This window comes from Empidonax traillii, unplaced genomic scaffold, assembly GCF_003031625.1.
Source record: "Empidonax traillii isolate 1590-97213 ecotype Southwest subspecies unplaced genomic scaffold, ASM303162v1 scaffold800:size294262, whole genome shotgun sequence".
NCBI classification, from domain to species: domain Eukaryota; kingdom Metazoa; phylum Chordata; class Aves; order Passeriformes; family Tyrannidae; genus Empidonax; species Empidonax traillii.
The window spans coordinates 81,382-107,669 of NW_020955993.1; the positions used below are offsets into that span (position 1 = coordinate 81,382).

At 48.5% G+C, this 26,288-nt stretch overlaps 1 protein-coding gene across 1 annotated transcript; it reads right to left on the reverse strand.

Moving 5' to 3' along the window:
* Positions 1-271: 271 nt before the first annotated feature.
* IREB2 (iron responsive element binding protein 2) lies at positions 272-18,288 on the reverse strand. The gene is made up of 22 exons (XM_027901579.1): positions 18,192-18,288; positions 17,582-17,671; positions 15,468-15,633; positions 14,552-14,689; positions 12,557-12,772; positions 10,927-10,996; positions 9,728-9,911; positions 9,092-9,231; positions 8,584-8,755; positions 7,457-7,557; positions 6,900-7,016; positions 6,177-6,336; positions 5,571-5,706; positions 4,945-5,029; positions 4,196-4,352; positions 3,804-3,928; positions 3,410-3,514; positions 2,999-3,141; positions 2,057-2,204; positions 1,845-1,967; positions 1,154-1,339; positions 272-679 (listed from the first exon to the last, which is right to left on the reverse strand). Exons 1-22 carry the CDS (start codon positions 18,208-18,210, stop codon positions 569-571), a joined length of 2,892 nt encoding a protein of 963 aa, XP_027757380.1. The 5' UTR covers positions 18,211-18,288; the 3' UTR covers positions 272-568.
* Between the last annotated feature and the right edge of the window lie 8,000 nt (positions 18,289-26,288).

Below are 26,288 nucleotides of genomic sequence, written 5' to 3' on the forward strand. Positions count from 1 at the left end.
ACAGGATACCACAGGCCTCACATGGACTGCTTTTTGTTCAGCCCATGACCTGAAGAACAAGAAATTCAAAAACTCAGCATCTTTTTTTAAGCTCTAAATCAAAACAAAACAAAACAAAAACAATCCTGTTTGGCCTTTAAGATTCCACGCCATCTGCCACCCTTAAACCAACAAACAGCAGCACACGGATTTACAGGTGCAAAAACTGAGGGGAAACAACTGCAGCAAAGCAAATCTTCTTACATAATAATCTTCAGCACAATCAGTTTCTGATTTCGCATAGTTTATTTACAAAATGGTCTGATAAAACATCCCCTCCATACTTACAGCTCTCTGCCACAATACACACGTTGATTTTAGCAATGTTTAATAGCACCATTAGAATATTATTTAAAATCAGAAAAGGATCTCGTTGCAGTTACAATGATTCACAATCTTTTACATCCATGGACGAAGTAACTTGGAGCACACTAGGACTGTTTGCAGTTCCACAGTACAGAGTCCTGGGTTCACACAAGGCATTTGCAGAGTTACCAGTTATGCAAGGGACCCAGACAGTCAGCAGCTACTATAAGAATCTCCGAGCCACAAAGTTCAGACTTCCACCATACTTGTATAAAGTGACCTCCGTGTTGTTCTCGAACAAGGCAATCACGCTGAAGACTTTCCCAGTGCTCGTCTTCAAAACAAAAGCGGAAAAAAAACAGAAGCTAATTAAGTTTTGCTTTCACTTCTCCTTGCTTATTACCAGTTAACATTTAACCCCACGTCCTGTTGCACACAAGGGAATTCAACCCTCTGGGAGCAGATGGGAGGCTTTGGTGCCCAGTGTAGATGGAGCTGGGAGCAGGTGATGTGCCTGCTGTAACCAGGTTTCCACGGCCCTAAGGTGGCACCAACTGTTCTGGGAGAGCCAAAGCCTCTCTCCAATCATCACACCTTTGTCTTTAAAAGCCCCCGAACGAGCAACAACTCAATTCTACCCTAATACAGCGCCCAGGAGAGGCAAAACAACGCCCAAAGGAACAATCAGGTACTTCAGGTTGCGTGCAAAGTTGTGTCGAAAGAACGTGTGTATGTGCTTTGGGACACTCCAACAGCCATGCCCACCTGCAGGCAGCACGAGGAGCTTACACAAACATTGCCAAGATACCTTAACATCCAAAGCCATCCTGGGCGACAGCTCCGGAGGGAACAATATGGAAAACTGCTCTTTGCCCGTGAGGCCCAGGGTGCTGGGGTTTTCCCCCGGGTGGAACTGCAGCGGAGCGATGCCGATCCCGATCAGCTGACTGCGGTGAACCTTCTCGAAGCTCTCGGCCAGCACAGCTCTGACCCCCTGGGAACACACGGGAACAGCCACTGAGACCTCAAACACACGGCACGTCCACAGTCCTGCCACTCCAACGGGGAGGGAAGACACAGCTTGAACCAGAGTCCTCCAAGTGCCCCGGGGCATCTTTTGAATTTACAGCAGATGGAAGCAAACAAGCCCGAGCTGGCCAGCGGAGTGTGACCTGGGGCTGTCACAGACAGTGACCTTGCAGGACATGAATCAGTGGCTGACCATTATTATTCTGAATATTAGTGGGAATCGGTCTCCAGTAGTGAGATACTGAACACCCCCTGGAGACCAAAGAGAGGTCAGCACTAGATAAATGTCTAATTTATCTCCAAGTCTGGTACCCAAGAGGGGAAGTTGCATAATTAGGAAACTCAGATTTATCCCGACTAGTGGTTCTTCCCCAGGAAGATTCTAACAAAGAAAGCATATGATGTGTTTTTAGGTGCTTCCAGAAAAAAACCCAAACCCACCCCCCAAAACCCAAACAAACCAGCAGTACCAGTAAAAAAGGCCCTTTGGCAGCCCAGTCTCTTGAGCTACCCAGTCCATACTTCTTTCCTGCCAGAATAATCACAGGAATGCCTTCCTTCTGGTACAGCTCTGCTGCTTCGAACACATCCAGCTGGGGAGTGACAAAGTGACACAGTGAGAGCGAGTTCCAAAGCTGCAGCCCCATCTCAGAGCAGCTGTGCCAGCAGAGACATTCCTTACCGTTTGTCCTGACGGGAAGTGGATTGTTTTAGGAGCTGGTTTTCCTATGAACTTATTCAGGAGCTTGATGTTTGCAAAGGTACCTCTTGTCATCACAGCATCGTTACCTCTTCGAGCCCCATAAGAGTTGAATTCACGAGGGGTGAGTCTGGGACAAAAAAAGCAAATCGAAGAGAAAATCAGTCATTTTAAACATTACCCAGTTGAAAAGGATATTATGATTTTTTTGATAATTATTGCAGCATTTCCAAGTCTTTTGGTGCAAGGTGTAAAGAACTAGTCCTCCAAAGATGGAATTATAAATCATGAGCAGCACGTGGAAACCACTGCTACATTACTCAGGAGGAAAGTTTGCAATTTTAAATTGATTTTCTACAACTTCATTATGAAGAGCTTCAAGCAGCGTGGTGCTTCAGGAGAATTATGGGCAGACAGTTCTAGGAAACAACCAGCTCACTGATCCTCTTACCATAACCAGCACATTTATTAACAAGCCTTGTACCAAACTGAGAGCTTTACTCATCAATCAAACCACCAATTAAACGCCCATGAATTTTTTCTTCCCTGCTCCTTCAGACCGAATGTAATGGTTAGGAAGAAGAGTCCACACCACGTTCAGTTATAAGACTGGGCTTCATTTTCAAAGTGCTCTGATGATCTGTGCACCTCACTGCTCTTGAGCCAGTGGCAGTGACCAACCTCAGCTACCAATCAGTCACTGATCTGCCCGTCAGGACATCGGTCCTGCTCTGGCACCCACGTGGCAGCTCCCGTGGCAAGGGCTGCGGGCAGCAGTTCTTTCGGGGTGATTCTCAGTCTCACCCTCAGCCAGGCTGCCCAGAAGGAGCCGACTTGGGGCTTTCCCCCACCCAGTGCCCCCTTCCTGCAGAGGGGCATGTCTGGAGCACAGCTCTGTGCCAGGGTGAAGGTGCCAGCGCTCACCCTTTGCTGGTCAGGTACTTGGCAGCAGCGCTGCTCCTGGCAATGCTGCCGGCAGGGGAGATGTGGTCCGTGGTGACAGAGTCCCCCAGGTACAGCAACACGTGGGCATTTTCAACTGGCTGGGGTGCAGCTACTTCTTTGGCCTGAAAGGGAAGGGCAGGGGAAAGAACAGAAAGGAAAAAATGTGTCAGAAACATTTTTTTTCCAAGACCCTTAGAGACATAAAACACATCTGCAGTGTATGAAGGCACCTTGATGGACCAGCTCCACCCATTCCAGAGACACAAACAGTATTTAAAGGCCTGAGAAATAATTAAATTTGTTACTTAAGCATTGCAGATTTGCTGGAATGGCTATTCCTTTACTGCAATGCAAGGCATATCATCTGATGGACAGATCCATTATACTTACAAGTTTATCAAAAAAGGAAGGACATCTGATATAAGTAGATTTTGAATCCCAGGGAAATAAAGTTGACTCTGGTGCTTCCAGTAAATTCCATCGCTTGTTTCCTTTCTGCAAGAAAGAAAATGAATCAGAAGGAACAGAAATTAGTTTATTATATTTTTACATTCAGAAACCAAAGACTTACTGGTGATTTTCTATTACTATTATTTAGTTAATAATTTTCTATCATGTATTACAAGTTACCCTCACTGGATACTACTTAAGAATCACTGTTTAATGCCAGTATCCACCTCAGTTAAAGCCCTGGAAGTTCACAGACAAACCAATCACATTCAACTGGAAGATATTACACTGAAAAGCAACCTTTACATTATGTGGAACAAAGGGTCATTCTTACCTCCATCTTCTCCTTCAGTTCCTTAAACATGGATGATATCACACACTCCTCCTCCACCGCGTGAAGTTCTTTTCGGGTGGGCCAAATGTCTCGTAGGTAAATGCTTTTGCCATTAAAGCCAACGCCTGAGCAGGATTTCAAACACAACAGCAGTGTTAGAGAACAGAACACGAGCCTTCAGATTGAAACTGGAATATAAACACGTGCACATTCAGGCCTTCAGAGGTGGCACCAGACAGGCAATGGATTCGAGCAGCTGAAGGGATGCTCAGTGACACCAACAGGGCTGTGCTTTCTGCTCACACACACAGCCCTGGTGCTCCCTGCAGGCAGAGAGGGCAGCTGGGAGGCAGCACTCACTCACTCACTCTCACTCTCACTCACTCACTCACCCAGGGGCTCTGTCTCGAAGTCGATCCTGACGGTGCCCGCGATGGCGTAGGCCACCACCAGCGGGGGGGACGCCAGGTAGTTGGCACGGACGCAGTCACACAGGCGGCCCTCGAAGTTCTTGGTGCCAGACAGCACCCCACAGGCGATGATGTCACCCTGAGGGGAGAGCCAGGCACGTTGTTACAGCAGCTGCTGGGTTTGGGTAGCCAAGTCAGATGTGCTTTACCATTCCACTTCAAACATCTCCTCTAATGCTACAGCTGAAAGGCAGATTGCTCTCTGCCACCACCCTTCTCTTCTCATTTTCCCTTCTGACCCTCTGATGTGTTCTCCTGTCCCTTCAGTCAACTCCTCTCCTGCCTTTCATCTCTTGTATTTTAATTCTGCTTCAGAACAGGAAAAAAGCTGCAGCTGTTGAGACACTGCTGGTTCAAGTGACTTCACAACTCCTTAAAACCCTCCCTCCTCTTCACATCTGACACAAAACCTCCACTTTGCCTCCTCTGTAAGATTAGATCATGTGTATTTATTCTGTAATTTCCACCTGCGTGCTACAAATACCACTTATAACATTTATTATACACAGCAATGAACTGTCAGGTGTCCCTGACTCGCAAATGTACAAAACCATCATGCAAAGCCCAAACCAACAACAGAGTCTGTTTTCAATGGATTGCTGTACTTCTTGATTGCTTAACTGGGTGGGAATCCCATTTCTGTATTTACCAAGCCAGGCAGAGCTTTTTACCTGTTTTATTGCATTCCTGATGGCTTCTGGCAAAGGGGCCGTGTTCCCAACGCAGGTGGAGCACCCATAACCAACCACCTCAAACCTACAGGGGAAAACCAAACAAATCCCACATTCCATGGTCACAAAGAGTTCGTCAGCAAAACTGCCTTTTCTTTTATTAGCAATCCCTAAGAATTTTTTTTTTTCCCCCTTTGGCAATTAAAACTTTGGAGGAGGTGAGCAGCAGACATTACATCTCGCTGATGGGGGGCACTGCTGCAGAATGATGAGTATAATCTGCTGTGGAGCAACTAAAACTGCACTGAACAACCTTTGACAGCAGCAATGCCAGGAGAGGACTAATACAGACTGTCCTGGCAAATTGGCACCCAGCTTCCACTTTTAAAATACATCATCAAGTGCATCCTGTCCTGCAAGACACTTCAGTACTGAAAACACAGAGCTCAGCTGGGGTAGAGCCACACACAGTAAACTGTTCAATGGGAATGCAAGGGGGCAAAACAATTTTTAAGCCAGCAAGTAAAACGAAAACCTATTCAGGATTACCCAACTCCAAACGAACAGCAATCTTATTTACCAACTGGTCAAAGCCCTCTGAAGCAGCAGGGGCAGCCAGGCCTTACCCGAGCTTGCTGAGGAACGGCAGCACCCCACTGGAGCTGAGGTAATGTGTCACCATGCCACTGCCTGGGGACAGGCTGGTTCTGATGTAGGGCTTCACCACCAGGCCAGCCTCCACGGCTTTTTTGGCCAGCAGTCCTACCAAACAACAAGGGAGAAAGGCAAAGAGACAGGCTGTGATTTGTACATCCCTTAACATGACACCTGTGTACTGCTACCTTAGTTAAACGAAGCATAAAAACCCACAGGGGATTAGACAACTTCTACTTTATTAAATTATTAAAGCAACTACTGGCCTGAATAAAGTTTCTTAACTCATATTAATGCCATGCATGTTTTTGTTCCCATTCCCATTTTCTTTCCTGTAAGGAAAATGTCTTTCCCATGTTCCAGCTGACAGTGTAAATCCATTCAGTGCCCAGATGGGCCACAGAGCCCCAAAGGGAATCTCCCCTTGGCCACAGAGGGCCTTAAAACACGAGAGCAAAGTGTGACAGATGACCTGTTGTGGCAAAACCATCTGCAGCTTGTAGTTTCAAACCTTTGGGTCAAGTCCCTGCAGAGACCCCACAGCAGTGAAGGTGAGGGGTTGTGTGGTGCTGACATACCTGCAGCCAGCATGACAGAGGGGTTGCAGTTGTTGGTGCAGCTGATCACTGCAGCAATGACCACGCAGCCGTGGGACAGCTGGTATTCATTTCCTTCATACTGAACGGGCACCGTGTCGTTCTGCTTCTCAGCTGCAATCTGAAAGCCCTTCACACCACACTGTGGGGGGCAGAGAGAGCTGTTAGCACCTCTTACAGCACACACAGGATGACAACAGCCAGGCCAAGGGGAGCCTCAGCTCGAAATAACTCAGCTGTGCCCTCAGGAACCTTCACGCAGAATTTACAGGCAGCCCTCAGTCCACGCCCCTCTGTCAATACACTGCTCTCCTCCTCCTCCCTTCACAACTGCTTTCTGAATCTCCTTTAAGATATCACAAGTTTTCTTTTCTCCTGATAAATTCTGTTGTGGAAATCAAGTAATACACAACTGTTTAAAAAACCCTTGAAATAGTGAAATAGTTTCGCAAGCTCACACTGTGAATTCAAGTTCTTCCTCCCCAGCAATCTCAACCGTGACACATTAAGGATACTTGGAAGTATCTTGTTCCTGCCAAACCACTTGAGGATGATTTACCAACTACTCCCCTTGGGATATTTGTCAAGGAGGGAAAGAACAACCTGGCCAAGCAGTTGTGTGGCAATAAGGAGGGTCAGCAGGTGTGCAGGGATTCACATGGATTACAGGAAATACCTTGGGAAGAGAACATCAGTGGTACAAACCTTTTCATTCAAGCAGGCTTGGAAGTCACTTTTCATGTTATTAACAGCCACTCTATCCTGGGATCTCTTGGGACCACTGACATATGGAATTATAGAGCTTAGGCTGACTTGCACTACCTAAAAAAAAAGCAAGGAACTGAAAGCACAGGATTTACCAATCCCAGCCCAGCAGGACATGGACATGGAACTCTTGTTAAAAATCAGAGTGTTCGCAGACATTTGGAACTCTGGGCTTCCACCTGGCAAGACCATTCACTGGAAAAGGCCACTCATCTCATCCCAAGTGTTTCAAACATTATCCTTAATTTTTCTGCCATCCATAAGACTTGGGAGTGACTGGAATTCAGTACCTGATAGTTGACATAACGTTACTGGACTTCCCTTCTTTTCTCCAGCCCCTCTTATGTTTTGCAAATAAACTCTCGCTTCTTGAAATTGTGAGTTAATAAATAACTTTGCAGAAAGCAATGCCAGTGACAGGGGGAGACCAGCCTGTTAAATCCTCAGCACTTATTCAGGAGAATCAAACACCCCCCCCCAAGTCCTTCCCAGCTTACCTGGGAATACTCAGGTTCTCTGGAAGAACTCTCCTCATTCCTAAATAACTTCACAGCTTTAAGATATGCTTCCATCACTTCAAGCTTGGCCTCGTCCAAACCTTAGGGAGGTGATTTCAAACACGAGAAAAGTCACATTACAGACAGAAATAAAACAAAACACACAATTTTCAGGAATTTAGTCTCTTAAGTGTAACCATTCAAAGTACTTTTTTTTTCCAAGCACACCAACCTCCAGAAAGTAGTCAGGAATGATACATAGTTGAAAACATTTATAAATGATTATATTTTTCTCTACATTAGCTTAACTTGTCTTCTTACACCAAGGAATAATGTAAGTTATTCCAGCTCCAGTAGTTGTGACTCAAATTGCATTTACAGATGTGTCCATGAAGGCCACAGGGCTTTTCTCTGCCAGGATTTACTGGTTTAGCACAGACCACGTGCTGAGCTGTCAGTGGGCACAATTGCTGGGTACTGTTTGGAAACTGCTGATTTGCTCTGCACTGGCCAGGCAAACGTGTTTGCTGTTAAAAATACTGAACTCATTTATAGCTGAAAGATTTCATTCCAGAAAGGCTCCCTCATGAAGCAGCTTTTTTTTTTGTTTGTTTGGTATCTGTCACTGGGGCTTTCTCTGTTTGCAGCAGCTTGATAAGGAATTGCCATTCTCCTGGTTTAGCCTCAAATCCTGAGCTTCAAAGGGAAGGATTTTTTCCACTGGGGAAAAAAATCAGAGATGTGATTTGTTCTGCAGATTCACTCCTTTCTAGTAATCATTTTAAAGTTTGATTCTGTAGGGAATCCAGAGGTGGTCAATGGATTCATTTCAAATTGAGAAGACTTGCATTCCACACACATTTCAAAATGTAACTGCGAATTTCCTTAATCCTTTTCTTTTAAAGGGTAACAGATGCTTTCAAAACCAAGGGCTGGGGATGCTGAAAAAGAACACCATGTTCCTAAATCAGGCATTAGGCAAATGAACCAGACTGGACACAAACCTCAAGCAAGAGTCTAATTATACATTAATTAGACTTGACACTGTGGAGTTCTAAGCAAAACGTGTATTACCACGAATCAAAAGCACAATTACAACGAATCACTGCTTTAATTTCATCTTTTACCTGTATGCTTTAAGTGCTTCAATGTCACATTATCAACAGGGAAAAAACTCAGAGTAGCACCATATTCAGGACACATGTTTGCTATTGTGGTTCGGTCTGCTACAGACAGCTGGGAAACACCACTCCCAAAGAACTCCACAAACTTGCCAGCCACCTCAGCTTGCCTCAGATGCTGTTGGGAAGGACACAAATCAACAATTGTTACGTGCAGAGGTACAAGTGCCAGCCACGTTTGTCACAACAATTCACGAGTCACGAACGTTTCAAACAAAAAAGGAACCCCCAAGGCTATGTTTGAAAGAAAAAAATTATCATAAATTACTCTTTAATGAGTACCAGAGGAAAGAAAAACCTGCTGCTTCAAAGGACTAGCAAATAAAAATGGTTAGGGATTATTTGCACCTTTCTGCAGTGCCCTGACCAAAGGTGCACTGAAAACACTCCTGGTGTTTAATTCAGGCTACTGGCAGCAAACTCTCTCTAGATTGCAAAGGCATCAGACACTCACCTTGGTGATGCTCAGAACAATGTCTATGGAGGTGGCAAAGGGGCTGACTGTGCCTGTGAGCTCACAGCCCACCACCTGGGGCAGGGTGAGGGTGAGGGGCATCCCCAGCATCACCGCTTCCGTCTCGATGCCCCCGACGCCTGCGAGGGAACATCAACAGTGCTCTCATCAGCAAAACACTCTGCACGCTCAGGCCCTGACAATTAACAGCACCCCTGCTATCGAGCCTAAAGGCTGGGACAATAAACACGTTGCTGCTTCTCTTACAAGGACAGCTCTCTGTTCCCGACACGGACACAGCAAGAAATGCAGGAGTTGCATTAAATCCAGACCCAAAATTCAAAGCTCAAGTGAAACGTCACAGCCAAGCAGAAAACCTTTGACATCTGAACCCAATTTTCTGAGAGAAATCTTCATGCAAATTTTTGAATTTATTTGAATATCAGGTGGGTTTTGGCTGTTTCCTCTTTTAATTACAGAGCCATTTCTCAGCGGAAAGAAATGTTAGTCAAGGTTACTTTTAGATAAAAAAAAAATCAGAAGAATAATTTCAAGAGTCTTGTTATGCTTGAGATACAAACATCCAGCTTTAGTGAGCCTGTGCAAGTGCAATGAAGTTATTCTGAGCATACTTACCCCAGCCCAAGATACCCAAGCCATTGACCATGGTCGTGTGGGAATCTGTGCCAACCACGCTATCGGGGTAGAGCAAATCCTTAACTTCAAAAACAACTTTGGACAAATATTCCAAGTTCACTTGGTGAGCCGTGCCAGTCTCAGGTGGAATTATGGAAATGTTCTTGAAAACCTTTGAACTCCACTGAAATGTTTTCAAAAAGGAGAAGAAAAAGAGTTGCTTTTTTTTTTTTTCAAAGGTGTATTGAAGTCTTGGAACATAAACTGAGACACAAGAAAGGAGTCCTTACTATTTACCCAGGGGGTTCCTTTGTCAAACAGAGGTATGTGATCCCCTTGGATACATTCCTAATTATCAACACAACCCCTCACTCAGCTCCTGTGAAGGCTGGATCAATAATTCATACCCACCTTCCAAAAGCAGGGCAGCAGAAATCTCTTTTACCTTCCAGGTCACACAACTTACTTACAGCCCACCTAAGACTGATACTTAGAGAACAGAACCTAAAAACTTGTATTTACTGCAGAATTTGTATTTAGAGCATAACTGAGTTTGGGTTTGACACTCCTGGGTGAGACCATCTGCAGACTCAGGATGGTACATTCAGCAGAGCTGACGTGGAAACTTGTAACGAGATCCAGCCTGGCCATTTCCTTCTTTAATAATGTAAAAGTTCATCTGCTTCAGAGAGAACCCTCCTGGTCTACACACAGGAAAAGAGTCTCAGATCATTGCAGTGAACTCCTAAACCATGTCAGATCAGTGGATGAGGATCAAATACCAGTGTTGCAGGTCCCTGCCCAGCAGCAAAGAGGCTGATGGTCCCCACAGCACTTGTGCTGCCCCCTCTGAGAGCAGCCACGTCTGATCGCTGCTCTCTGTCCAACACTTCCAGCTCCAGAAGTGATAACTGAACCTTTTATCCAGAAACTCACTGTGACCTGAGGCACCGAGCTCAGGAAAAGGCATTAAAAACATTAATGCTTCATAAACCCCCACGGACAAGAACCAAATCAGAGTGAACTTATTCAAGTTAGAAAGCCAATTTTCTGTACTAAATTCAGATTTGAGAGTCTAACACTTCCAAACGATTCCAATTAAATTTATCATCTAAACCTGAACACTGGAAGACAAACAGCTCCTAGAAAAAAAAAAAAAAAAAGCCCAAAACACAAAGCCTGCAGGTACACAGCCATACCTTAAAAAACTGAAGCCTCTCTCTGTTTCTGCCAAATTCCATCTCCTGGTTTTTCAATACTGTCTCGGGCCTAGAAGATAACAAGTTGACAAGGACTGTCACAACGCGTTTCAAATTACAGAAGAACAAGTTGTAGCTTTAGCTTGTTTGAGGAGAGACTCCTTTAAGCCTGCAGGACCGTTTGAAGTGGTTTATTAGAACAAAGATAATTGCTTCCCTGCAGCGAGCTGTGTGTAAACAGTAAGAAACAGCTGACCTCGCGTGTGCTGCTCCTGAGAACAGGTTCATTCCAGGTATGCTTTGCCTAAAGCTTCTGATCTCAAAAATACTTGGAGGGATCTATTCCAGGCATATGCTACAACACAGAGAAGCTTTTTTACCCCCATGTGTTGTCTCACAGGCTGCACACCTCAGAACACACAGTAAAGAACACAAACGTTCACCAGTTACTGTAAAAACACGCTGCAGGTTCAGAACTGGCCCTCAGCAGCTCAGAAGAACATCAGGGCAACTGCAACTGTCCTCCATTCCTGTATCTCCCTCCATGCCACAAGTCTGTCTTCACAGGTACTCATCAGCAGCCTCCTAAAATAAACTGTCTTCTCTCGGTAAGTGTCGTGTTTATTAAGGTACTGATGGTTGTTATAACAAAGCAATCCATAATTTAAGAGGAATAATCTCTGCTTTGAGTAGCTGAACGAGGAAGGGAACACATTTGCTGTGCACCAGGAAGTTCTCAATTTTCAGAGGTGTCTTTTACACCACGATCCTTCCCCTTCCTCCCTGCAGTAGCAGCAGTTCAGCAGCTCTAGTGCCCTGCCAAGCCCCCAGGGACAGTCAGGGTGACACTGCAGCTCCACCACCACCCCTGCTGGGCTGTGCCATGGCACCAGTGCTGCTGGAAACAACGCTCCTGCGCTCCTACACCTGCACATCTACCAAATTACCACGGCATTCAGCTCAGCACCTCTGTGGCTACAGATTGGATCAGCTGGTAAATGCTCCACCTGTCCAGCGCTGCCAGATTGGGATCTGAACAGTCCATCACACCACGGAGGCAGCTCCAAGAGGAGGGTGATTGTGAGTAATTGGCAGAGATGGAGCGGCACACACCGACCTGGTGATAACACAGCAACCCGGGGATGGCAGTGATGAGCCTCCCCTGGGCTGGTACAGGACATTTACTGAATTGCAGCTCAGGGACAGATGGACTGTGAGATCCTCTAAAGGTTGGGGGATGATATGTAAGCTACTTCCAAGAGCCAGAGACTTCTGAAAAGATATCGCACAAAAGCTACAAATTACTTTTAGAAATAAATTAATGCTTCGCTGATTTATTCACTCGGGTTTGCTTTCCAACATTCAGAGGATTACACTCCTATCTGTTGTTGTCCTTGTGAAGAAACAAGGGAAGTATCAAAATTTAATTTAAAAGCGTCACCATGAGCCAATAGCTGGCCATCTGCACCGATATATAAATTTGTAGTAGACTAATTCACATCTGCTCCATCCGAAGAGCAGAAGAGGACAGCTGAAGAGGACAGATATTTGAAAAAAAAAAAAAAACAACAAACATTTCCATGTCCCAGGCAGAGCTCAACAACAGAGAAGACACAAAGAAGGTGCATACTCAGGCACGGGCTGCAGGTGGAAGGGGCAGAGGATGGGCGTGTTCTCGATCTGCGCGGAGAAGGGCGCGGGATGCCGGCCGGGCTCGCAGGGCCCGCCCCTGCAGCCGCCCTGGCCCCGGCACGGAACCTTCCGGGGCTGCGCCCGCAGCGGCGACAGCCGGGCCGGCGGCTTCGGAGCCTCCCCGCCCCCGGGGTTGGGGGCGTTCTGGATTGCACTGCAACACAAAGACAGCGGCAGCTCCGTCAGTGGTTTGTTTGCTCTTCCCCGCTCCCACCTTGTTGTTTGTTTTCCTTTTTTGCAATGTAAACTAGCACTGGGTAAGCTTAGTTAGGTAACGTGGCACGGTAAATGAACAGGGCTGGATTGTCTGAAAGATTAACACCACACAGCTCCTTCCATTCGTTCACAGCGGGCCAGAAATCTTTACTAATCTTTATTATTTTAAAGGCTGAACTCAGGGTTTTAAACTTGGAAGGTGTTCAAACAGTCTCATCCAAACGGTAGAATCAATTTGTTTCTTTTTTTTTTTTTTTTAAGGCTATTCTGCACATGTTAAATCCACAGAGGAGAGATTACAGGCAAAGCTTTCTCGAGGAAAGAGATGTACCTTTATTATTTAATTAGGCTTTTTATCCAAATTCTCAAAGATTCAGAGAAATTTTATACTCTGTTCAAGTCGGTCAGAAGTAGGACAGAAAAGCTGGAGGGTTTTTTTTTTTTAAAATAAAGCCCACCCAGCTCAATACCCTCTATTTGTACAACATCCAGTCTGTGCAGGAGAGCAGAGAAAGCTTGTGAGAAACGAATGACTATTTATCTCTCGGTAATTACCAAATCACACAGCTGCAATTAAAGCCACTGCTTTCTCCTCACTGCTTTAGGAACACAGGCAGATACTGAGTTATCAGGGGGCAGGAGAGTGCAGAGGACACCTCGTGTAAATCCCGCCCAAGCCCATCTGCAGGAGGTGGGAGCTCTGGGAAAGCAGCACCAACCACCCTGCAGGGAAGGGCTTCTTATCACAGCCCAGCAGCTGCCGAGAGCCCAAAGCTTCCCCAGTGATGCTCCAGAGCCTGGATTTATCATGACAAAGCAGCACACCCAGACCTCTTGCCAGACCTTGGCCCGCCTGATAATTTTAGGCTGGCCTAATTGCAGGGGAAGCAGCTGTCCCTCCAGAGCCCAGCACTGACACGGCACGTCTGCAGCACCACACATCAGCTGCAGCTCCTTCCTCTCCCACCAGCCAGCACACTGAAAGCCTGGGAGCCCTTGGAAGGCTGACAGGAATGACTCACACAATCCCTGTCCATCTGAACACAGGCCCTCTTCCCCAGGAACTTTTAAAATTCCCAAAGAGCCTGAGTGATTTATGCAATTCTGAATTAGTCTGGAGGGCTCCACCATGCAGGGGCAGGGGAGGAGGTGGAGGGAAGCCACATTATTTAGTGTTTCCCTCAGCAAACGCTGAATAAAACCCAAGTTGTTCCTCTGTTATGTTTCTAGCAAAGGCAGCCCCAGGCTGTGTTCATCACATCACTGCCTGTCAGGCAAGGAAAACCACACTGGGAGTTTTCCAGCCCTCATACTTGTCCAGACTTCTCCAAGCACACTTATTCTCTCTGAAAATCTATGCAGCCACGTTTATCTGCTTGAACACTATAAACAGAGCAAAGCAAAATTACAAACTCCCTCTGCCTCATCCTCTTGAGACATATTATTTTCTGGAAACCACGCCAGATCCCGTTATTTCAGCAAAATCCTGCCCAGAATTTGGATTATCAGTCAGCTTCACCCAGAATGCCTCACAAACATTCCTCCTCTCCTTCCAGAGTGTTCATTTAGCCATTTTTATCCAGTCTTTTTTCAGATACCACCACCATGTCTCATTGCAAGGATCCACCCGGGACAAAGGATTTGATGGGACAGCAGCAAGACCTGAATGAATCCATCAAACAAAAATGTACAGTTTGTCAAAGAAAAGGTACATTACCATTTGCTGAAATCAATCTGCAGAGAATGGTCAACAGTGAGATCAGTGGGGCAGGCAGGGTTGACTTTCACAGGATCTCCTCCAGCATTTCTCACAGCTTCCCTCATGGCAGCAAAATCCACCATGGCTGGAATTCCACTGCCAGATGGAAAAACAGAACAGTACAACGTGAGACACGAACTCCCCAAACACATAAACTCCTCTTTGTTATTTAATTCTAGATCTGGCTGAGTCTCATTTCAGATGATAACCCCCCGTGTTGCTATGACACAGAAAATAAGCACTCCTGAACTGCAAACCTGAGAGGGGGGAATGTTTGTACAACACAGAAATACATAAACCTCACTGAGGTTTAAGCAGAAGTTACTTCAAATTCATTATTATCATAACTCCTTTTTTAATTATCTCATTTCTTTAGAGTCAGTGAGACAGCTTCAATTGAATGTCTGCAAATTGCTGAAGGACTGCCCTTTCAGCTATGCCAGAGTCCAATCACAAAGGAAGTCAACATCCTAAGAGATTGCTTTTTAAATATATGTATTATTCATGATTCGAGTGGATTACTCATTGTGGAATGAGCAGTATTTAATCTTCAGTTATCTCAAGCAAGAATTCCATGGATTTCAGTGAACTGGCAGCCATCTGCCTACAGCCAATCATCACCACTTCCCTTTGTGTTCTGGCTCTTATCCTGAGGAGTGTTCCTCGTGGACCAGCAGCTTCAGCCTCGCCAGGGCACCCTGTGGAACAACTCCTACCCTTGCATCCTGTGGAACTATCAGAAGGAATCCACTGGAACAGCAGACCCCTGGGTATCAGAGGCGAGGTGTGATGGATTCCCGAGCCCAAGGACTGCACGTGAGCTCAGTGAGCCCACGCAGCTGCTCCCGGGGGGGTTTGGCGCTCCCACACTTACGTGAAGTCTTGAAGAACAACTCTGGCAGGACAGAAGGGCACTTCGACATGGTTCTGTTTCGTTTTCCAGTCCAGGATGTTCATGGCATCCGTCTCCTTCACCAGGAAGCCGTCGCAGTTGCGGACGCTGGACTCGAACAGCACTCGGATGGAGTAAGGCAGAGTGTCTGCAGAGCAGGGACAGGGATATCAACACCTGCAGCTTCCTCAACTCACAATCCCCCCATTTGTGAACAATCCCACTTTCCCAGGCACTGGAAGGATGAGAGCTTCAGGAGCCTGCTCCTCCTTTGGGGTTGATCTTCCTTACACAGTAAGGAGCAGTGAGTTCCATAATGTGCATTTTGCAGGAGCTGAGTTATCTGCAGGGAGATGTCAATGGCCTGACCCCCCTGCGTGCACAGAGTCACATTCAGGAAGGGATGTTATGCTGGCAGGGGAGAGATGCAAAAGCAACAGGCAATGAGAATATTCAGGCCCACTTGGAACTGTAAATTTTACCACTGCATTACCGGAGATGTCAAGCCAAAAGCATCCACTGGCAGAATATTATTTTAATAAGCAGTGATACCAAGAGCAGAAACTACTCTGCCATGTGCCCTTTTAAAATGAAACACACTTCATAAAATATAGACAAGGGCATTTCACTGAATGTAACTTGAGTCAGTTGGCTGCTGATCTGAATTAAGCTACTGACAAGCAGCAGTTTGCTGGCAGAAAAAAAAAATTAGGGAAATTGGAATATAATGAAGAAAGAGGGAAGAGGAAAAATAGTGTCTCACTGTTGACAGCACAGAAACAAACAAAAAACTAAAACAAAAAAAAATCTGGGTTAATTGATTTCTCCCCCCAAATCCCATTATTTTCAGCATCATTCCAGCAGACAACTGCATGACAACAAGGAGAAATACAAAAAAAAGTTAGTTAGAAGGAGGTGAAACTGTTAAGCTCAGGCTCTAATAAAAAAAAAGATTAGAATTGGTTGTCTCAACCTAACCCAGAGGTTTGTTCACAAACCATTAACACAGAATTTGCTGACTCTCTTTTCACTGTGTTTTTCTCAGATATTATTCCCTGTTTTCTAATTAGACAAGTGCCTCTTTTCAGTGTAAGATTTGAGTGAGTCTGAGTAGGAAGATGTCACCAATACCACATGCAGTGACCTGTCATGCCACCCCTCACATGATTTCCAGGCCAAATTCCCGGCAGGGACTGAGTGGGGGGTGAGCAGCACCCACCACCCCCACAGCTGGGCAGGTCTGAGTTAGAAACACCCAGTGATGGCACAGTGAGAGTCCCAGGGGGCAGGAAGGGACACTTGGACACGAGGAAAAAAGCAGCTCCCAGGCAGGGAGGGATGCAAGGTCCCCATTTCCCCTTTTCAACACTAGAAAATCTCCCCGGAAAACTGGCAGATAAATCAATTCACATTTACACTAATAGTTACTTAATATTTTGCTATCCAGTTAATATGAGCCTTCCAACTTCTGCACTGGAAGACAAAGACCCTCTTAATCCAGACTCCTGAGAGCACCTTCAGGAATATCCGTGGCTGCTCCAAGATTTTTGGCACATTTGAGCAGAAGGGGGTATCCTGTGGCTGAATTTCCACTCCTGTCTCGAGGCTTTTCAAAGAACCGCTGTGGAGCTGCCTGGTTTTGTAACCCCCAGGGCACTGCTTCTCCCTGGGCAAAGCCACCAGCAGAAACCTCCTCCTTCCTTCAGTTGTGCTTATCTGGAAGATTAACTCTGTTACCACAAGCAGGAGGAATTTGCAAGAGCCCTCAGCTGTTGCACAAAGTGTCAGCAGACTCTGGGCCCTTCGACCTACAGTGAATTAATCACTGTGTCAAATACCAGTTTGAAGTGAAACATCCACTGGGAATTCTTTATTTAACAAACACATCACAAATCCTGTGAACACAGAACAATTCAGACCTTGCCAAAGAGAAAAATAAAATAAAAATCCCAAATGCCTCTAGTAATGCCTCACGGAGGTATTTTGGTTTAACAGGAGAGCAAAGGGAGAGAATAGCACGAGGTGCCTGCAAACTCCCCCACCCCGCAGGGCACTCAGGGGGTCCCACCCCGGTCACCCCCCAGAGCTCCACGTACCATACTTGGCCCCTCCGAGCTTGGACACATTGTAGAACTTCTTCTGGGGGTGCTTTTCCAGAGCTTCAATGACGGGCTGGTAGGGGCTTCCTGGGGAGGAAAGGAACAGTTACACACACCACGGAGCGGGAGCTCCCACGGAGCGCTCACGCGAGATTTTATCGCCGATTCTGCCAAAAATAACGTTCCTCGGGACTGCGAGTAAACATAACACGGGCAGGGTTCTACAGGGATTGAGACACGCCGCGCTGCAGGAGTGCGGTAAGGTGGATTTTAGCAGCGCTCGCAATCGCGGGTCACGCCGGTCACGGGCACAGCCCGCGCACCCCTGACCTCTGTTGTCTCGGTGTGCCATCTACACGCAGGGCAAGGCCCCGGCGCGGGTAACAGGGCCGGCCCGCGGTGCAGCGGGAGGCACAAAGCGCTGCCCGCGCAGGGGCAGAGCGAGCCCCGCCGCGGCCATCCCCGCACAGAATAAATACCCCACCGGGGAGGGGGGGGGAGGCGCCGGCGCGCCCCCCACGAGCCGGGGCAGCGGCTCGGAGGGCGAGGCGGAGGGCGAGGCGGCGCCCCGAGCCCCGTGCGGGCGGCCCGGGCCGCAGTGACCGACCTGCGCTGGGAGGGTCCATCGCCGGCCACCATGTCCGCCTCAGGGACCGGAGGGGGGGGGCGCGCGCCTCTCGCGAGACTGCGCCGCGCCCCGCCGCCGCCGCCGCAGGGATCTCGCGAGACTGAGGCGAGAGCTCCGCCCCGCCCCTCGCGAAGGGGGGGACGGATGTCGCGAGACCGCCTCGGAGCCGGGCAGGACAGGGCGCGAGATCTCGCGAGACTTTGCAGAGAGGGCGGAAGGAGCCGAAGGAGGGCAGTGGCGGCTCTCGCGATAGGAGAGGCGGGGAAAGGGGCGGGGCCAAACCGCCTGCGACGGGCTGGGGGCGGGGCCTGAATGGGGCCGAGGGCGCCCCCTGGCGGCACGGAGGGGTACGGCGGGAGGGAGAGGGGGGGACACACCGTGCGACACTGGGACAGTGGGACACTGTGACACTGGGACACTGCTCCTGTCCCTGTGACACTGTGACAGTGGGACACTGCTCCTGTGACACTGTGACTGTGTGTGTGACACTGGGACACTGCTCCTGTCCCTGGGACACTGGGACACTGGGACAGTGGGACTGACACTGCTCCTGTCCCTGTGACACTGGGACAGTGTGACACAGTGTCTCACCTCAGGATTTTTTGCAAGCTCAGGCGCTGCTGGCAGAGCTTCCAGCCCTAAAACCCCTGGGAACCCCTGGGAACCAGTGTTTTCCCTCTCAGGGAGGCAGTGCTCACCTGTCATCTGCCCTGGGGAGCCAAACTGCTCGCTCTCCTCACTCACTCCCTCAGGAGAACGTTCCATTTGGTAAGTGCTGACGTGGGCATTTCCCATAATCTGCAGGGGGAAAGAGAGGGGTGCAGTTGGATGCACCCAACTGCTGTTGGGTGCATCCCAGAGAGCCCAGAGCTCCAGCCCTGCAGACAGGGATGGCAAGCAGGGAACATATTGCATAGATCCACAAGAAAGGAATTCGGGGGATTCAGTGAAACCCTTGGCAAAAATGATCACAAAGTCACACCTCTCAGCCCCAGGCACTGCAATTCCCCGGTGCCTAAGGGAGGTAAGGGTGGGATTAAAGCTCTTTTTAACTGCTGATTGCTATTAAATGCTTCTGATGTGATGACAGCTCATCCATGGAAACCTCCACAGCAGGACAAGCCACTTCCTTGTGTTTCTTTCTAGGATGTGGCTCACAGCAAGTTCTGCTTTCAGCTCAGTCACTGTGCTCCAAAGGACAGAGAGATGCTGGGGGGGTACTCAGGACTTCAGGATGTCTTGCTCTGTGTGAGGCTTTCAGCAAGAGAAACCCCAACCTCTGAGGGAAATGACCATCTCCATCCTTCCTGGAAACTGGGAACAGTCTGAGCCAGGACCACCGGATCATCTGTCTCAGAAAATCCCCAGCTCCAAGGCTGGACCTTCAATCCATCCCCTAAGATAGGAGGGTGCTGAGCAAACCAGTGTCCCCCACCCCTGGCTGTGAGGGGCAGTTTTGCTGCTCTCCCCAAACAAAAAGGGCTGTGCTTCCTTCCTGGGGGCAGGCAGGGAGGCAGGAGGAGTCTCTTTTCGGGCACCTCTTCGACCACTCGGAGCAGATTTTCCCTTCCCAGCTCCCGTGGCTCGCAGGAGGCTGGATCCAGCGGCTCCTGCAGATGGCATCTGCATCCTAGGGATGGAGGGGGAATCTAGGCTGGAGCAAGGCAGTGCCTGAGAGAGAAATCCAAGGAGCTCAGAGCCCTCCTTCTGGCGCTCTGCTGCTCAGCATCCCATCAACATCACCCAGCAGCAGCTCTTGGGCTGTGGACGAGCTGCTCCAGTCCTGCTGTCCTGGCTTCTTCTGCAGAGACACCCTCAACTACCTGCTTTTAAATTTACACCCCTGTTGCTCACTTCTCAGTGCAGACCGAGTCTTCCAGCCCCTCTTCATCCCGGCAAAAGCAGAAACAATCGTTACTGCTGGCTGTGCCACCCTCAGCATTTCAAATTTCCCTTCCACGTGCCGATGGTCGGTGCTGGGAAGCGCAGAGAAGGATGCAGGGATGGACTCTGCGGGGTCTCAGGGAAGGAGGAGGGAGTAGAAGGGCCAGCCTTCGAGCCAAGCTGAGCAGGACCACGCAGGTTCCATCAGCAGCAGGAAGTGGCATTTGCTGGAAGCCTTGTTGTAGCCAGTTGGGGAACAGCTGTGCTGGTTTTAAACCCAACCGGACTGAAGCGGCTCCAGAAGAGCCCAAAAAGCCCTTTGATACCCCCGGCCCAGGCAATAAAATGTTCATCACAGCTGGAAGTCTTTGTTCTCTGGGAGCGGGATTTCTCTATTTAGCAGCGCCACGCTGCCCCAGCCCCCAGAGCAGCTCAGGTGGAACACAGGCTGCTCGGAGCTGCAGGGGGCTCAGGGCTCCACCCGTCCCGGTGAAGTTGGCAGCCAATCTCCCTCCGTGAGGTCACAGACTCGCGGGATGGTGATGTATCCACGGTCTCCTCGGAGAGCAGATTAAACCTGGTTAATACAGGCTGCCAGCTGTTCCTCCAGCACGGATCTGTCAGGACAGGCACGCCAGCAGAGCGAGTCCCCTGCACCTTCAGCTTCGTTCTGAACAGCCCTGGGTGACAATTCCACCTTTGGTGCAGGTGGAACAGCCCTGCCCCGTCGCTCGGGGGTCACCAGGGCTGTGTTATCATCCAGAAATGCCGGGAGGAGTCTGACAGAAAACAAGCAGGCTTTCTGCTCCCCCCTTGAATCCCCTCACTTCCCCCTCTGGCTCAAAATATGCTTTTTCTGTTGGGTTTCATTTAATTTACGGCCCAAATTTTCTCAGAAGGCAGAGGAAGTAACACAAAAAGCCACTCCAGCCTTGCTGCGTTATCAAGTAGCATCATCTGGGAAGTGATAAGGTGACCAGTGATCTGGTTGAGAAGTGCATGTAGGTGAAATTCCTCTCTCTCAGATCTTTTCCTCGCTTCCAGGGACGAGAGGAATCTCCAGGCTGCCAAAAAAGCTCTTCCCACAAGCAGGCATCTTCCACATCATCTGCCTGAAGCTCACAGCACCATCTGAAACAGGAAGAGGATCTTGGAACTGGCTTTTCCACCTCTCTGGGAATGCTGCTGAGTGCCAAAATTAGCGGGGTATTTTCTGTAAGTGGGAGCTTTTTCAGCAGAAATCCTGCCTTGAACCCACTGTGTTTTCCAGTTAATATTCCAGGGCTGACAGGAGAGCTTTCGAGCCTCACTGGTGCCTCCTGACAACAAGAAGTGTATTTCTGAAAACATTCTGACTGTTTTCTCCTTGATGCTGCTTGCTGAGACGTCTCATTTTGGAGGGGGCACTAGAGATGCTGCTCCAGCCATCAGCAAGTGGAGAGGCCACGACGTATTTCCAGTTTGCATCCGGACTGTTCATGTTTTCATCATCTCAAGGATGATTTGCTGCCTCACACTCATTTGTACACATCCCTTGGACATTTTAAATAACTCTTCATCCTTGTTTCTGCTTCTTCCTGGCATTAATGGGCTCCATTTGCTGCCATCAGAATCTACAGCTGAGGTGAACTCCAAGCATGTCTTGCTTCCATTATTACCTTTATTTTGAGGGAATCGTTTGTCCTCATTATCTGCAGCTGCATCCTGAAGGATTTTGAAAAGGTACATGCACTATTTTCCTCTTCTGAGAGCTTGGGTTTTGTGCAGGGCTGTTCCCCCTCCCTCCTGCCTGTTAAAAAAAAAAAAAAAAAAAAGTTTCCACTCCACTGCTGGCGTGACACTGAAAGTGTCTCCCAGACAGGCTGGCTCTCAGGGAAGCAAGAACCCTAAAATCCAGCAGATCTCAATCTAAAACCCCCCTCTTTCTTATGAGTCAATGGACCCTGATGGAGTATCTTTCCCTCTGCAGTTTTCAGCACTCTTCATCTTTTTAATTTCCTCTGGAGCTCTGCCTACAGCTGGTAAATTAATCAGTGCCTGAGCACTGCACCTCAAACTAATCTGTATCAGTGTTTGGTTCACGGTCCTGAGCTCAAAGAACAATTATTTTATTCAGGGGAAGGAAGTGAAGCAGTAGAAAAAAAATCCACCACATGAGCTGTGAACACGCTCTTAGCACGAAGAGAAGCAGGGATTTTTAGCAATAGCTCAGGTGAGGGAGTTATGAGATCATCGCGTGGGCTCACATAAATGCCCAATCCCATTTCTTCCCCCCGGAATATCGAAGGTGTCAAACATCTGGCTGGGGCAGCTGTTGAGCACAGGTAATTTCAGCCTCGCTCCTCCTGCCTTCAGTCAGCCCCTCCCGCAGCCTTTGTTGCCGTGACCTAGATTGCGAGCAAATGCCTCCCGATGGCATTTCAAAGGAAACTAATCTTGCCCTCCGAGTGAATCCCCGCCTGGGTTCATCTGTGCTCCATACCCTGTGCATATGGGAGTTGGTTTCTGCCTCCACCCTTTGAGCAGCAAATCCTTAACGATCTGTCACGGGCTCACCTGCGAGGCACAGCTGCCCGAGAGGAAGATTTGCAGAGCTTCTCTTGCTCCAAAAGCAAAGCCGCTACAGGGACTGGAGATTTATTAATGCTGCTCGAGTTTTCATGTGCAAAAGGAAGATAAAAGCCTTCGTTAACAACTGCAAAAAGCCCGATAATGATGCCCCGGTAATTCTCACACACCCTGGTTATAACTTCTGCTTTTATTTTTATTTTTAATTTTTATTTATTTTATTTTTTTATTTCTCCAGGCTGTACTGCCCATTCCCTTCCTGCCAAAGGTGCTGAGGCATCTGCTGCTGCAAACCCTAAACTTGTCCTCGTTGTTTCAACACAGACAATGCAATCGTCCCTTTAATGCATTATTAAAGCCTTGATATCACAAGTCTGCTTCAGGCCTGGCTGGCACTATCACATTTACACCTGTAAATGCAGAGGGACTGCTCCAGAGAAGGTGGTGGATTTGAAATGTGCACTGTCAGAGTCTCAGGTGTGGAAGGCTCTGGGTTTGAATCCCTCTAAAGTGTCCTCTCCTGGACTGAGAGCAGTGGAACAAAACAACACAACTCCCTTTCCAGTCCCCTCCCAGGGCACCCCTGGTTATCCCTGCTTATCCACAGGTTATCCCTGCACACACCAGACCTGTTTGCCCAGCAGTGCTGCCCACTGCAGCTAAGGCAGGGGTGCAAAGGGCCATGAGATCAGCTGCAGGACCTGCTGGCACCGAGGCCCAGGGCTGATGGGCTTCCTTCCAGGGACATCTGCTCATTAACCCCCACAGAATAAAGGGCTTTTAGGTCCTTTCAGCCAGGACAATGGGCTCTATGCTAGGAGAGCTAACTTCGTGCAGCAGAGACTTAATCACACCTTTTGGGACTTTAAAAAGCTGGTAGCTATTGATTGAGGCCAGGGCGATGAAGCGAGGTCACAGCTGCCTTCATCCTTCATATGGGGTCCATGGAGACCACACGTAGTAACATGCAGAGCTCCCTATTGATTCGAGTGGCTTGGCAATTAAAAAGCCCTGTTTTCCTCCTCTCAGTCATTTACCTTTCAGCAGATGAAGCCAAGAGGCCCCAGCCCCAGCTCTGCTGGCTGCCCAGCCAGGCTGGATGCGCTCAGCTGGAACTGCAGATAAAGCTGAGCGCAGCTTCGCGTCACACGATCGAGGGCTGCCTGAGACACCCCCTCAGCAGATGGGACAGCGTTTCCCAGGCACAGCCAGAGACCAAGAAGCCAGTGAAGTGAAAACAGCGTGGCTCTGGAGGAGAGCTGAGAGGGGAGGCACTGAAGCAAGGCCGTGTGAATGATTTGTTTCCCGTGCTGCTCTGATCCTCCAGCTCACCGCTGGAACACAAGAGATGGCAACCTCCACGAGGATCATCTGGGCCCCCCGGGGAAGGGAGTGTGTCTTTCTGTGTTGCCCCAGGGCATTTACAAAGCCTGAAGCTTGGGAGGGCCTCAACCCACCTGTGTTCAGCAGGTAGCACAGTGGAATTGGGCAGTAACATCAGTGGTGACCAGCTACGGCAAAGGCACAGCCTCAGCCCACAGGCAGCTCTTGGGCTCAAAGCGCACTTCCCAGCAGGGAAGGGGATGTGTCTTTCCATAAATCACTTTGTTGCCTTAATAAAATAAAAGGCCATTTAATTTCCTTAGCCACAGTTCCATAAAACAACTGTCAGGAGTGCCCGGTTTATCACGCGCACGGACGGGGAGACAACAATGCACCCGAGCTGCAAGGATCTCCAGAAACAACAGAGGGCTTTGCCAGTTTTTATGGAGAAAACAACAGCTCTGATGAAGGTTTCCTGTAGGCTGGATGCCTCCTGGCTGTTCTTGCAACACTGAGCACAAGAAAACAGTCGTTATTCTACCAGTACAAGACAAATCACGCCCCTGAAGTCGTTACGTACAAAGGGCACCGTCGTTATTTTTATAGTTAGAAATGCAGCTGGCACATGGCAGATGAGCTTTCAAAGGAATCCTTTAGGGCCACACCAGTGGTTTCCCTCAGCAGGATTGCACCAAGATGTCCCAGCTGTGTGTGCAGGGACAGCACAAGCCAAGCAGCCCCTGAGGAGGAGCAGCACCGAGCTCAGGTCGTGGCTCTGAGGCCTCGCCTGGGTGGGGTGAAGGAGCTGTGGGACATCCTTAAGGACACTCCTGCATCTATTTCCAAGGGATAGAAGGATGTTCCCCCACAAACACCTTCTATTTTAGTGAATCCTGGCTGCAACCCCCAGCCTGTCATTCCCTCCATCCTAGACTCATCCCAAAAGGCACATCCTGACTCTTCAAGCAGGAGCAGAGGAGGAGCCAGAGCTGCTTCCTTGACCAAAGGCAGGTTGTTTGGGGCTGCTGGTGGCACTGGGCATTGCATCCTCCACCCTGTTGCTCCATGAGGGCTCACATCTGTGTGAGGCAAGGTCTTCTCCCACCTTCTTGCCACGGATAACCCTCCAAAGCAGCTCATTCCTCCCATCCTGTGTGCTGGAATACCGAGCTGTGGACAGAGCAGAGACTCAGGGGCTGCGCTGGGAATGTGTGCCCAAACTGCAGAGAGCAGATTGATTTTCAGAAGCCCCTTTCTGTGTGTGGGGGTAACTGTGGGAGCATTACTGTGAGCTCAGAATTGCTGCCCAGAGTGCAGGATGGCAGAGGGATTATCCACCTCCAGGGAGGGAGGGAGATTCCCACCATTCCCAGCCAGTGAGCACCGGGATGTTTGGTGGTTCTCATCCTTTCCTTGAGACTGATCTCATCTGCTGATGACCATGTGAACTGTTCCCTTCAGCGGGGGGGTGTCAGGGGGCTGCCACGGGATGCTTGTGCCGTGCCCAGCACAAAGAGTGGCGGCCCCCCTGCCACCCCCAGGGCTGCTGCTGCCGCTGCTGCCTGCAGCCACCCAGCTGGGAGGGCTCGGAACGGCGTCACCGCTGCACCAGCTCCACAAACTCCCCCAGCCCCTGCCCTGCTCACACAGGATCGTCTTTTAAATCCTCACCCCAAGATCTTCTTCTTGGAGACACAAACTTTTTTCTCCTCGCTTTCCTCCTGTATTTACTTTGCGTCCTTAGAAGATGAAATCTGGCTAATGGGCACCCTAATTATTGCAGCATCCAAAGGATGCGGCTCCGGGCAAAATGATAATTACTTATTCCGAAGTATTCATAAAATTAACATATCCTGAATAAATTAAGGCTTCATTTAACAGGCCACTGCACTTATTACAAGCATTTAGCACATGCAATTGTTTAAACTTAGAAGAGAGCAACTTACCCTTTCACAAAATATCAGGGTCAAGGAGTAGATGTAACCGTAATTTGCCCTAACAAGAGCAAATGTCAAACAGTTTAGGGAGCTGTACAGCAATTTGTTCAAGTGCATGTAAGTTAAAAAGCACACAAAGAAGCTCTTCCCAGGCTTTTAATTACGGCAAAGTATTCCAACCCTGCCTTAAGTTTTGTTTCTCGGCCAAAACAAAGAAGAAGAAAAGTGGCAAGAAAAAGTTATAAATTCCCTTTCTATTCTCCTCCTCCCCTGCCTTGGAACAGATTCAGGCCTTTATGCTGAGATCCTTCAGTGGCTCCAAGTATTACATTTGAGATTTTTTTTTAACTTTTATGTGCAATGC

What these genes read in the sequence shown, in the direction of transcription:
- IREB2 (XM_027901579.1), bottom strand. An exon ending in AGAGGCTTCAGTTTTTTAAG is followed by an intron (nt 9,912 to 10,926) that starts GTATGGCTGTGT and finishes AAAACATTTCAG; the next exon opens with TGGAGTTCAAAGGTTTTCAA. An exon ending in AACTGAAGGAGAAGATGGAG is followed by an intron (nt 3,515 to 3,803) that starts GTAAGAATGACC and finishes TCTTTCTTGCAG; the next exon opens with AAAGGAAACAAGCGATGGAA.